This window comes from Aulonocara sp. 'chitande type north' Nkhata Bay, linkage group LG6 (genome assembly GCF_057382095.1).
Source record: "Aulonocara sp. 'chitande type north' Nkhata Bay isolate Kocher_YH1m ecotype deep benthic linkage group LG6, A_spYH_male_GT1.1, whole genome shotgun sequence".
Taxonomy (NCBI): Eukaryota; Metazoa; Chordata; class Actinopteri; order Cichliformes; family Cichlidae; genus Aulonocara; species Aulonocara sp. 'chitande type north' Nkhata Bay.
The window spans coordinates 27,632,061-27,645,440 of NC_141349.1; the positions used below are offsets into that span (position 1 = coordinate 27,632,061).

A 13,380-nucleotide genomic window follows, 5' to 3' on the forward strand; every position below is an offset into this window, starting at 1 on the left:
GTGCATGACACCCTGCATATCTGCATGCCCTCTCCGGCCTCACTGGCTGTTTGCGGCCTCAGGCTGTGCGACGGAGCTGGTGACAGTGTGTGCCCTCAGCGGGGGACAGTATTCAGGCACCGGGAGCCGTGGCTGGGGGGATCTTTGATTCCATAATGAGCTGTTGTCCGTTGTTGAGCTGTGAAGCAGCTCGCTGCGGGGACAGAGGAGCATTGTGTGCAGCTCAGGCCAGCAGGGGAGGCCTGACTGAACCAGGCTGGAAGCACCACAGGGCAAACATCTTCTGGATGCTTCTGTCTGTCTCCTGCATCTTCTGTCTGTCAGTCTGTCTATGTGTATCCTGCATTTCTGTTGCAACACCACATGATGGGTTTACTTCAAATCTAAACTGTGAAATCTCTGAGATTATCCCACAATTTGTTCTTAACTACTACATGTGAATTTTAAACTACTTTGGACAGGGCTAGGCTGGCAGTTTCCTCCTGTCTACACTCTTTCTGAGCTAACTGGCTCCTTTGTGCACTCTGATTCTGAAAGGACAAATATATAAGAGAGGTATGTCTCTTCTAATTTAATTCCCGGAAGAAAAGTGAATAAGTGAGCTTTCCAAAATGTCAAACTAGATGAGTGCTGCTTCACTTCCTAATCTAAATATCTTGTCCATTTTTTTGCAGGCAATCCCAGATTTTCTGATATCTGTACATCTCCCACTTGCCCCGCTGTCTGTGCGTCAGGCTGTTTTCCAGGCTTTTACACATCCTACTCGTGTGCTCAGAGGTTTCTGACCAGTGTAAATTTCTCTGCTATCTGCAGTCTTTGTGACATACGTTCACAGAGTCCTCTGGTATTGTTAAACTGTGGAAAAATTCAAGCTTTTAAAAGAAGAGTGGAAGAAAGAAGTAAAAAATGACAGACGTGAGGAATAAATAAAAAATCACCATATTTCTCACCCTCTGCAACTAAATATCCCATCCATCTTTCTGTCTTGTTGCCTTTTATCTCCTTTCCTCTGCTCAGACAACAACAGACTCTTTCATGTAGTCATCTTTTGCTCCGACCCTCAGGCATTTTCCTTCTTTCTCCTTCGTTCACACACAGTAATTAAATGTTCTGAGAGGAGCTCATGATTGGAAAGTGGATGCCGCTTTCTCTCCTGTTTTTTTCCCTGTCTCTCTCTCTACCTCTCTCTCTTTCTCATACAAGTTGTCATAAAATCTATATTTGAGTTATTGTCCCTGATGGCATTTCAAATGTTTGTTTTTTTTTAATGAAAACACAGATGTTCTTGTTTTCATAAAAATTATTGCTTTATTTGTGGTTTAAGATCAATTAACACACAAATGATAGCATACATCCGAGTTGTCTTCTTTTTTACAGTCATCAAAACTTGAGCAGAAAGTGTCGGAGCTGGAAGGGGAATAAAAAAATCAGAAATTATGAGGTACATTTAATAATGTGTTCTGGTTTAACAGTGGCTGATTGTTGTGCTCCACTTTTTTTGTCTTTTTTTTTTTTTTGAGTGATTTTGAAGAGACAGGCAGGTCTGGATTAATTCATTGAATGTTTAAATTAAAACAAATCAGGGCTAGCTCTCAGTCCCAACCATGACGATCGTTTAAAATCCACAAAAACAGTAAAATTTACACTTTAAACAACGACACAATATATAAATGAAATGAATTAAAGAACAAGATCAAAATATGAGACGCATCTCAAGTAAAACAGATAGAATCGTAATGGTTTCATTTATTCAAACTGAGTTACAGAAACTCATTTTTAGTGTAATTTTTTTTACTTCCAGGTGGTCAAAGCATAGAAACTGAAGAGTCGAAGAGTCTTCAGTGTAGCAATAGGAAGACTCTCCCATGAGGATTTCATAGATAAACACAAACAAAGGTCTATCCCGTTGTTTTCAGTCAAAGAGGACCTCAAGCTTTTTCATATTGAATGCAATTCTGAGTATGTGAACACTGAAATCACCCTAATCCAGAGCAGGAAGGGATAAAAAGTTGCTTTGATTTTTTTTCATGTAAAAAAAAAAAGGAAATTTGTTTTAGTCTTCCAAGTTTTTTTGTATTTTCTTAAGGAGACTGTCTATTTGACATTTAATGTCCTTTTTTCTTTAATATGCACTGATTTGGCTTCAATAGCGCTGGTTCTTCTTCAACACATATGACACTTTATTGGTCATAAATGCTATTTAACCTTTATTTACCAGGTTAAATAGGCTTGAGTGTATGAAGGTTTTCTTTTAAAGGTTTTTAAAATGATGTGCCCTTGTGATTTCTTTCCTTGTGCTTTCACACATTGTTGTAAACAGAATCACGGCCCAAAACAAAGTGCTGTAGTGTGCAGCTAAAAGTTCTCGCTTGTCCTTAGAGACGCTGACTGATGAAAACCTCTGAGATTAAAAGATACCTGAGTTTTGAGTTCGCCTGGGTCCATTTGATCCTAATCTTCTTTACTTTTGCTCAACTTAAGCCTTATCTCGACATCATACTAATTTTAATAGAACTCCAAAGAAACAATGAGAAGCAGACATAACGTGTAAGAATAAAACATGTATGTACGGCAAACAGAGTTTCGTGTTCATATGGTCGACAAGTGCAGGGCGATTAATTGAATGTGACAGTAAAAAAAATGATATAAGGGCGATTCTCATATTAAGTAAGAAAACATTGATGGCAACCTCAGATTTGGTCCTTGCAGGACTGCAGGGAAGAATCTTGAGTATAGATAACACTGCACATAAATGCATGACTGAACACTGTGCCGGCACGTATGACTGAGGGGCAAACCCGTCATAAATTTGCACCATGAATGCCGCCATTGTCTGCATAACCATCATCCCCATCTTCATCATCACCATCATCATTACGCTGTGAGTTTCGGCAACCTCCTGCGTCTGAGTCACAAATGTGTTTTTCTCAAGCCTCATCTCATATAAGTCACCAAATAATTTGTAGATTTCTTCCTTGGTCGCCCTGTTGTTCATTTAGTTTCCCCCCATTGCTCTCAATCAGGCTGAAGTTGTGCAAAGAGATGCGGACACAGCAAACCACCAAACAATAGACCATTCATGATGCCCTGCAATGCAATGATGATCCTGCTCTGCCCTCCAGCCCCCACCCTGCACCAGCTTCCACAGCTGCACAGGAATGTGGTCCAACAAGTTACCCGCTCCCCCCCGTCCTCCCCTCCTCGTCCCTGCTGCCGCCACCGCCATCCCTACCGCTGCCACCACCTCACCAGTGCTGCCGCCATCGCAACCGAAGCCCCTCTTTCCCCAAATAAAAAAGATGAAGAAGGCAAGAAACTATAGAGGGGGGGAAACTCCGCAGACTGAGCACAAAGAGAGGATTCATGCCCGGTCACATACACTCCCAGAGAAAAAAGAGGGGGACCCATTTAAGTGTGGTGCAGCTGCACTAATTCACTGGGTGAAAATGGGTGAAGAAGGACTGACAGAGGTCAGATAGCAGAATCTATTTTATTCATCCCTACGGATGGCGTGTCGCTGCATTATCATCTCCTGAGAAATCAGTCGAGAGATGGATGCAGAAAACACCTGCAGACACGGAGTCTGTAAAAGTAAGATTTAGAGCCACCCCACAGAAGAAAGTCCAAATCTAACCGGCTTCACAGAGCCCCTTAAAACAAGCTTAACGACCCTATGATCATGACCTGCTCAAAGTCTCAATATGACCCCTGTTTCCCCCACATTTTCAGTCAACATGTAAGTCAATCGTCTGACATCCAGTCACAAAGTCAGTTACCACTGTATGTTGTTGACTCAGAAAACCTCTGAGAGAGAAAACATGCAACGCTTCAGTGTACAGGTCTCAGACCTACTGACAGTGGAGTCACATGATGTTCAGTTTTATTGATAGTCTACTTTAAGAGCTGGAAATCCCCAAGCTAATGCACTGACCTCGACTGTTCTTTTGTGTTTTGGTAAAGACTCTCAGAGGAACTAAGAGTGTTTATGAATCACATTTTGTACTAAGTAAGAAAACACAGAGGAACCAAACATATGAGACTGCTTCAATCTCATAGGAATATTTTGTGGTGAAATATGAAACTACGGCTTAAATGTGCCACTTCTCAAATATAATTTCAGATTCTTTTCTTCTTTTTTCTACATTTGCCATCATTCGGAACAAATGACGCCATTCATTTCAGGCCAAATGTGCCTATTGACATCAGAATGAATGCCTTCCATCAATTATGCACCAGTTTGATGCAGAATGTGACCCAGCATGTGAATATTTGACCGCTGTGCATGCTTTCCTTATCTGCATCCTTCTCACACACACTCTCTCTCTCTCTCTCTCTCATATTATCTGCATCTGCCAGTTTTCCTCTCTCTTGCTTTTTCTCTCTATCCATCATCAAATTTCAGGAATTTCCCCCTGGGAGCCGTTCAAGTATTACGGCCAAAGCTGGAGGGTGCTCTCTCTTTTCCTACTTTCCTTTTCCTCCCACCACCTGACCATCTAAGTTACTGTCTTCACAAAAAACAAACAAACAAACGAAACACCCAAAAGAAAAGGTTCTTCCGAAATAAACTCATCTGAAGCAGCTTCATGTTGTTCATACATGAAAATGCTCAGTGTGCACCTGAAGAATGGCTCTTTGACCCGCCTGTTGATCAGGATCTTTGACCTCCCTGCTGATCATGGGACCTCGTCCTGCCATCCTCTCCCCGAGGAGCCACAGGAAACAAGCTCTTGTGACACAGTGGTCTGTGCAGCCATGGAGAGGCCCATTACTGCAGTCACATGGCAGGTTAGCGCAGGGACTGATGCGACCATGTGAGCTCTATTTTCTAAATAGTTACAGCTGCCCTGGGGCTCATGAGAGTTTCACACAGGACATATAAAATGCCAGAAAGTGCATGAGGGGTTTAGATTTCAGATAAAATTTGTCTCTTTCTCATTTGTTTTGTTTTGTTTGTTTGTCTTTTTGTTTGTTTTTTTATCTGTGCAAAAATGAGTCAGCTCTAAAGAGATGAAGGTGATCTTTGGTTTTAGCAGCAGGTGTAATAGGCGAGGTCTTGACATTAGATGTTTACAAAGCCCCACGTGACTTTTAAACCTTTGCTTTTTAAGAATCTTTTAAGTTTTTGATTATTTTTTAAAAGGGGACTTTTAACGCACATCCAAATATCATGGTTGCACGTAGGGAAACATAAGCTTCAGTATAAGGAAGAAGAGGAAGAGGAAGAAAAGTGAAAGTCGTAAATGCTATAAAATACTGTCCCTTTATATGACAGTGAATCACAGCTGGCACTGCAGACTGCCCCCAATAAATTAAAGGAGCTCGACTTCGTTTTAACTGAATTCAATCACATCTAAGATACAAATAGAATCCATGCGATGAGTAATTGTTTTTTAATATGTGTAAAGTCATTTCAAAATCATTGAGTTTATCTAAATAAATTGTCGGTCTATTTTTCTTCCGCTACATATCAAAAGACTTTTAAAAAAAGAAAGACTTTATCCAAGTGAACATCCACAAAGTTTAATCCAAATGGGCGTGGGAGTGGGTTTCAGCTGCTCTCTGGGGCCTGTTAACGCTTTTGAATTTAGAACCGATGAACAAATTTGTACACAGCGCCAAAACTAAAATACAGTCCGTTTCATGCACATATTTATTTATTTATTTATTTTTAAAAGCCCATTCATTTGTAAAATTGTGATGAGTTTTCAGACCGAAACACAGGGCTTCGTTAAACATTTGACACTTGATTTAATTAAGCAGCCTGACAGATATTTGTTTTAGTTGAATTATTAGTCAAATATTTACCTATTGCCTGTATAGTCGCTTAAAAAATAAAATAAAATAAAATAATAATTTACTATCACTAATTGAAGTTTGATTTTTTTAATTTGTTTCAGTGTGGCAAAAAACAAAGGAACATTTGGTTCGGTTATGTTCTTCGATAAAAATGAATCATGCATTTACTTTTGTCGCACATGTAGTCATGAATGATGAAAATAATTTGGTCAGATTTTTTTTGTCATGCCTGATAAAACCAGAGGAAGAAAGTTATTTATTTTATTTATTTATTTTTAATCTTAAGAGGAAATTTTGTTCAAATCGGCTGTAAGAATCTCGTTATATTTTCTGCATCGTTTAACATAAAACGCGATAATTACGCGATAAACTCACGGAGTACATAAAACATAAAAACGTCACAGATTCCAGAAACTTAATGTTAGTAGCAATAACTTACGCTGATTATAAGGACTTAATGAGACGAGCCTTGCGCTGAGATGATCAGATACACCTCAACGAGCAGCAGAAGCTTTGATTATTACCTGGATGTGGTTTCGACTGCCTGCTTTTTATTTTAATGGCGTTCTGATAAATTGGCGACACAGGAACCTCACGGCTCTTTCAGACATGCTCCCTGGGGGGTCGTGCACATCCAGCTGCACTAACTAAACACTCTCCGTAAAACCACAACTTCCCCCATCCCTCTCTTCTGCACAGGGCTGATGTGAAAATTGCAAACAAAATTTTGATCACTTTCTTTTTTGAAAACAAACAAACAAAACTAAACAGCAACTATCGGGTCACGTTTTCTTTCTACTGCAGACCAACAACAAAACAACAACAACACAAAACTCGGAGGCCTCACCGCAAGTCCGAGCGCTGAGGGCTGGTCGATGGGGTGCAGCATGTAGGTAGGTGTCCCCCACCATCACCAACACCACCAGCACCACTACGACTACCAACTCGTCATCCTCCAAACATCAACTTCCTACCATTAGCACCTCCGAGGCCGATATCCAGGTGCCGCAGTGTGTGTTTGAAGATAGCAAAGTGTCGGAGCGGGAGAGAAACAGAGAGATCCATGTGTCCCCGTCTGCTGCGGAGTATTTTCTATGTGTGCGCGACTAGTGTCAATGCTAGGACATAAGGGGAGAAAGACGCACACATCGCTCTCTGTTATCATTTTTTTCTCCATGTTTGCAGCACAAAACTGCTTTTTGTTCCCCTTTTTTTCATTTACGAGGGTTAATGGATAGAGGCTTGGGCGTTTGATCACATGGCTACAATTCACCTGAGATGGAGACAAAGAGAGCAAAGAGAGAAGAGAGAGAGGGAGAAAACTGAGAGTCGGGCTCAACATGAGAGGCAAAAGGATACACAGGGGTCATTGTTGCATTCATTTTGTGTGTGTGTGTGTGTGTGTGTGTGTGTCCGTTTGCGCATCAAATGCTGTTTAAGTCAATTCTCTATCTTTCCCATCATGCATTAAAATCGCGGCCTTCAATCCTGCAGCCTACAAATAGATCCTAACACGCGAACAAACGCAGAGCGGGACACGGGAAGAGGAGGTTAAGGAGACACGAAGAATGCAACATTAGATTAAAATCATAACAATAACTATAGCACCTAGTTTGTTTTAAGAGATGTCACTATTTATTGAGATTATCTGTTATTATTATTATCATTTTAAATCCAGGTGTCTTTACACGTTTTTTGTCTGTTCCTCCAATTTTCACGCAGATAGAAGCGTAAATAACTCTTAAAGATAGATTTCTCGTCTAACATTTCAATTATGAAGTATAACTCTCAAAAGTCAAAGGTTATTTCAAGTAAAGGTGTAATATCTGACATATCAGCTAACTTCAAATCATTTCAAGACGTCCCTCCTTTCAGACTCTTGGGTTCCCCCCTCCCCTCTTTAAAGTCGCATCCACGAATACAAATCAATAGAATAAATTTCGTGACTGTTTTATGAATTGCAGATAATACTACGAGGAATAAGGAGATACCTTAAAAAAGGTAATGACGCTTTGTGTGATCATTATGAGGTCAAATATAGATTCAAAATGATTATTTAGCATAACGTTTATGATTTCATGATCCATAAACCCGTTCAACACATCCTGCCTAAACTGGCGTTCGTGCGTTTTTTTTCTTTTCTGTGGATTTTCTTCCCGAACTTCTGTTTACCCAAATCTCTCAAATTTGTAAGATAATTTTTTGTAAGCAGAGTTTCGTTCAGTCTGAACTGAACTTTACAATTCATTTGGTGCTTTTTCTTCAGGAACCGCACGGGGCAATAACTCTCTTCATGATTGTTTATTTGTTTGATATAACATGTCAACACGTCCAACAAAGCTGGCCTTCTCCTGCCTGTAAATGGGCGCACTGTACAGTCATTTAAGCCTCTCCAAGGTAAAAATCTCACCTCTTCTCCGTTGGAAACCTTGCAGTGATGGACAGACGGCCATTAACGCTACGTGGCTTCCGCCCAATCGGAGAGCAGCGGGATAATTAGAGGACCAATCAGAGCAGAGTCTTATTGGGAGGGCGGGGCTGGTTGTGCTGGAATGCTGCCTCTCTGGGAATGTTTTCCACTTTCAATCACTTTTTTTTCTCCCTGTCCCTCTCACAAGGCGCTCTTTAAGCTCCGGTGTTGCCACACAGAGCAGCCATTCATCGGCTCTACAGTCAGCCACACACACTTCCATGCTGAACCACTGGACATCTAAATTGGTAAGTTATGTAATTTAAAAAATGAGAGTTTATACATAAAAGTGAATGTTTGATATTAATATTTTTGCCAAACGCGTAATTATTATGTTTTATTAAACGTTGTATGGACTAAGTTGGATTAATAATAATTATGATAATAATAATAATAATAATAATGATAATAACAATATGTGTATATTTTACCGGCGGAATTTTATTTTCCGGAATGTGACATTATCGAAAAGAAATTCAGTTTCAATCGCTTTCTTATCACATTTAGTCCCGTTAAGTAACTTAACGTGTTTATCTTTAAATAAATCACGGTTCTTTTGTTTCGGACCAAAATTAAAATGATAATTGTAACAAATTTGTGTCTGTGTGGTTTTTAGATTTAGCCACTGTTGCTGTAAAGGATTTCCAGCTGAAGGTGGAAAGCATTTGGAGACTTTTACGCAGCAGTATGTCTTTGCCTTAGAAGAGTCAACAATAACTGGGATCCTTGACACCACGGACATTTACTTGAACCCATTTAATTACTCCGAGAAGTTAGTTCTGTGGCAAAGTTTTCATTTGAGGATTGTCCTATAATTTAACGAAATTGAAAAGGAAAAATGTCCGGCGAGGAGCACAGCCTGTCCGAGGCGGAGCTGAGTCCCGCAGGGTCAGACGATGGTCACTCACTGTCACCGACTCAACCTGGAGCCACGCCCGGCCAGGACTCACCTCTGACGGGGCAGCAGCAGCTGACCGCGCTCTGTGTGGACGGCAGCAGTGATGATGGAGGCAGACCCAGAGCCAAGGAAGAGGAAGAGGACGATCGTTTCCCGATCGGCATAAGGGAGGCGGTCAGTCAGGTGCTGGACGGGTATGACTGGACACTTGTGCCAATGCCGGTGCGCGTAAACAACGGAAACAAAGCTAAACCCCACGTCAAAAGGCCAATGAACGCCTTCATGGTGTGGGCGCAAGCGGCGAGGAGGAAACTTGCGGACCAGTACCCCCACCTGCACAACGCAGAGCTCAGCAAGACACTGGGCAAACTGTGGAGGTTTGTATTTAAAAAAAAAAAAAAAAAAAAAGGAACAGTGTGGCCATACAAGCGGCACATTTCTTGTGCGTAAAGGATGTACCGGTGCTGAATTTAAGCGTAAAATGTTTGCGCTTCAGTTTGTGGTTGTTTGGTATTAAATCGGATAGAAATAAAAACTTGGTGTTTTTCTGTTGTTCTCCTTTACAGAGAGAATTTTAAAAGTAAACAAACAGATTTTAACCCAAAGAAGTAAAGAAAAAAAGATATTTATGCATTACGCATGATTCGGAAAGCAGGAGATATTTATGATCTTCAGACATATTTTAATAAAAATATTTTCAAAATGAACTTGGAAGCAATATAAGACTAGTCCTTGTTTTTCTGCCCCCTAGGCTACTGAATGAGACCGACAAGAGGCCATTCATCGAGGAGGCAGAGAGGCTGAGAAAACAGCACAAGAAGGACTACCCGGAGTACAAGTACCAGCCCCGGAGACGCAAAAATGGCAAACTGATGCCTTCTAATGAGTCAGATAGCCAGGGGGAAGGGGAGGCCAGCCACTCCCAGTCACACTACAAGACTGTGCATCTTGAGCACAATGGCGGGGCTGGGTCTCCACTGGGTGACCTGCACCACCACCACCATCATCACCACCATCCTGCTGGTAGGTGTCTTCCCGTTTCTATGGATGTCTTAATGATATTATTATTTTCACGTTGCGAGAGACCTGATCCAAAATTTCAAAACTTAAATCAAAAATCTCGAAACTTATTAATTTATGCTGTAATTTCAAAATATAACTTAAGTTAGGTAAAACAAACAAAACAAACAAAACAAACAAAAGCCTTTTTGTATCTGATGTCAAAGTTCACCTTATCATGTTGCTCCTTCTTTCTCTTTTAGGTCAGGGTCACAGCCCGCCAACTCCACCTACCACCCCAAAGACAGAGCTCCAGTCTGGGAAACTGTCAGATGCCAAGAGGGAGGGGGGAGCAGGAGCGCCTGGAGGATCAGGGGGGCCCAGGGGAGCCCTTGGGGTTGGAGCTGAAGGGTCTTCCGGTGGTCCCTCATCTTCAAGTGCTAAACCCCACATCGATTTTGGCACCATGGACATCGGCGAGATCAGCCATGAGGTGATGTCCAACATCGAGCCATTTGACGTGAACGAGTTTGACCAGTACCTCCCTCCAAATGGTCACCCTCAGAGCGCGACTGGGGCTCCTGCAGCTGGATCCTCGGCCTCATCTTACGCCTACGCCCTGGCTGCTGCAAGCGGGCACTCCGCCTGGCTGTCCAAACAGCAACAACAGCCTCAGGCCTCCCCGTCTTCCTCCGACCCATCCAAGGCTCAGATCAAAAGTGAATCTGTCTCTGGTACACACTACGCCGAAGCCTCATCCTCTCCCTCCTCAGGCACCCATGTCACCTACACCCCACTCAGCCTGCCTCACTATGGCTCTGCATTTCCATCGTTGGCCTCCAGAGCTCAGTTTGAGTACGGAGACCACCAGGCCCCCGGGGCATACTATGCCCACTCCAGCCAAGCCCCTGGGCTGTACTCAGCCTTCTCCTACATGGGCCCTACACAGAGGCCTCTGTACACTACCATAGGAGACCCCTCCAGCGTGGCACCCTCTCACAGCCCCACTCACTGGGAGCAGCCTGTTTACACCACACTCACAAGACCTTGAGGGAGACCAGCTGAGCAGAAGGAAATATGGGAAGTGTGTGAGTGGATCTGTGTGTGTGCAAATAATGTGAGTGTGAGCGCGCGTGTGTGTGTGTATGCCCGTGCCATATCGATGTTATATTAGAAGTTTTTACTTTTTTAGTCAGTTTAATGCAATGTGCATCCATGGGGCCTTAAACAGTTAAAAAAAAAATACCCACACAGTATAGAGTGTGATTCCTGGGTCACCCGCCAATCAAAAGCAGAAGAAAACTTAACAAACATGTGCCATCAAAAATTTCGTATGTTGGGACATACAGGAAAGGGTGTAAAGATAGACAAGTGAACGAGACGTTGAAAGTGGACAAATGGATTGATGAGTGACTCCGATTTGACCCAGAAGTGCTGGGTTTAGACTGACATAATCAGAATTTATTAACCAAACTAAAGGTTGTTTGTGATGTCTTTGTGTTATTTTATATGAGTAGTAAGTTTATTGTCATTGTGGATATCCTAGGGTGTAACTTTATTGTGTTTGATTTGATATTACACATCAACATCTGCACCACTGCTTTTGGGGGGTAAAAAAAAAGACATCTTTCAATGATCCCTGGGGTTGTTTTTTCATGGCCGGAAAAGGATAGCTGCAACTTTTCTTTCTCTGTAGATAGCGCAGTCTCACTGTATCACTGTCCTGCCTTCATATTAACTTTGCTGAAGTGATCAATGAAGCATTTAAGGGGAAAAATAGGAAAAAGAGAGGGAAAGAGAGCTCTAAAAGATGCATTTCGACTTGTTGCTCAGTCTCGGACACTTACCTCAGCTCTGTTTGTTTTGTGCCAACAGCAAAGGAGAAATATGACTGGATACATGGGTGACTAAAGCAAATTTCCACTTTTCTTTTTGATTGCTAAGTGCCTAAAAGATTCCTGATCCACCTTTAACAGAGTTCAAATCTATAAGTGCAAAGTCTCAACCAAATCTCTCAAGATAATTGGCCAGCTTGGGTCCTGCTTAAGGATTAGAATCACATGTACGGCCGTTCTGCTCCACATGTGGGCCAAAGCCACGCTTTTGTTTTTACACTTTCTTCCTATGTTGCGCCCTCTCCCCCCTTTTACCAATGTGAATAATGGTCATTACCACAGCTTCATCTTTATTACGTGACACATACTTTATCATTTTATACTGACCCTTTTCTCACATAGTTGATATTTTTATGTAAGTAATAATGCATCGTGTCACACCTTTGTTTCTTCCATTTTGTATAATTCTGGATAGTTTTGTAAAGTGTTTGCTATACATTCACTTGAGTATTTTGCTTCCTTACCAGAAAAGCAATGTTGAAATATTATTGTTGTCATCTATTAAATCAATTTATTTATAAAAAAGAAAGTCCTGTGTGAGAGTGATTTAATGCAGTGGTAGGTGTTCAGGAATAACATATGAAGCAGTTAGCAAGTGAAGGGTGAAAAAAACTAGAAATTAATTAAAAACACGCAGCTGACGTGTGAACTGTAATAACAACACAACCAGAGCCCCACCACCATAAGCTGTTTAGTGTGTTTGTGTGTGTGGTAGGCTAAAATTGACTACTAATTCCCCCACATTTAATCGGCTGGGGACTGCGTGTTACTGAGAAAGACAAAGAGAGCCATTCAACGAAAGCAAGGGACAGAAAGAGAGAAGGGGTGGGTGTAAAGAGTCAGAGGCAAGGCCAATTTCAGCTCAGTAACCAGCGTACACTCGGACTTTTGTACATGGCCTTCCTTTCACTCTACCCTCTCCTCTCCACCTGAGGCTCCCTCCCTGCCTCCACACTCAGCTGCAGTTTAAACTCATTCAGATGGCACGCAAAATTCAAAGGTCAAGTTCATTGCTCTCTCCGCATTGGGGGCGATGCAGACATGCGCCAAAATAAGGAAGTGGGAGTTTTAAATGAAAAGAGCAGCCCAAGCCCAAGGGAAGTTGTTACATTACACAAAGGCATCTTAGATTAATCTTAAATTGTGGCATCTTAAATTAATCCTACCAGTCGGAGAATAAACACTCTTAAAATCATGTTGTGGGCAAGATGAGAAAAAAACAGATAAGCAGCCATGGCTCCAGCTTTTTGCCTACCTCCAGGCCATGACAAAACTGAAAAACAAACCTTGAATGGCTTTTAAAAGGGGGCATGTGAAGG

General features: G+C 41.8%; 1 protein-coding gene across 1 annotated transcript; it reads left to right on the plus strand.

Annotated features, from left to right (window-relative positions):
• The first annotated feature begins 8,397 nt into the window (after positions 1-8,397).
• LOC147327974 (transcription factor SOX-10-like) lies at positions 8,398-12,884 on the plus strand. Its single transcript, XM_086296040.1, has 4 exons — positions 8,398-8,517; positions 8,886-9,544; positions 9,919-10,190; positions 10,430-12,884. The coding sequence occupies exons 2-4, from the start codon at positions 9,108-9,110 to the stop codon at positions 11,215-11,217; spliced, it is 1,497 nt and encodes a 498-aa protein (XP_086152166.1). The 5' UTR covers positions 8,398-8,517; positions 8,886-9,107; the 3' UTR covers positions 11,218-12,884.
• Positions 12,885-13,380: the final 496 nt, after the last annotated feature.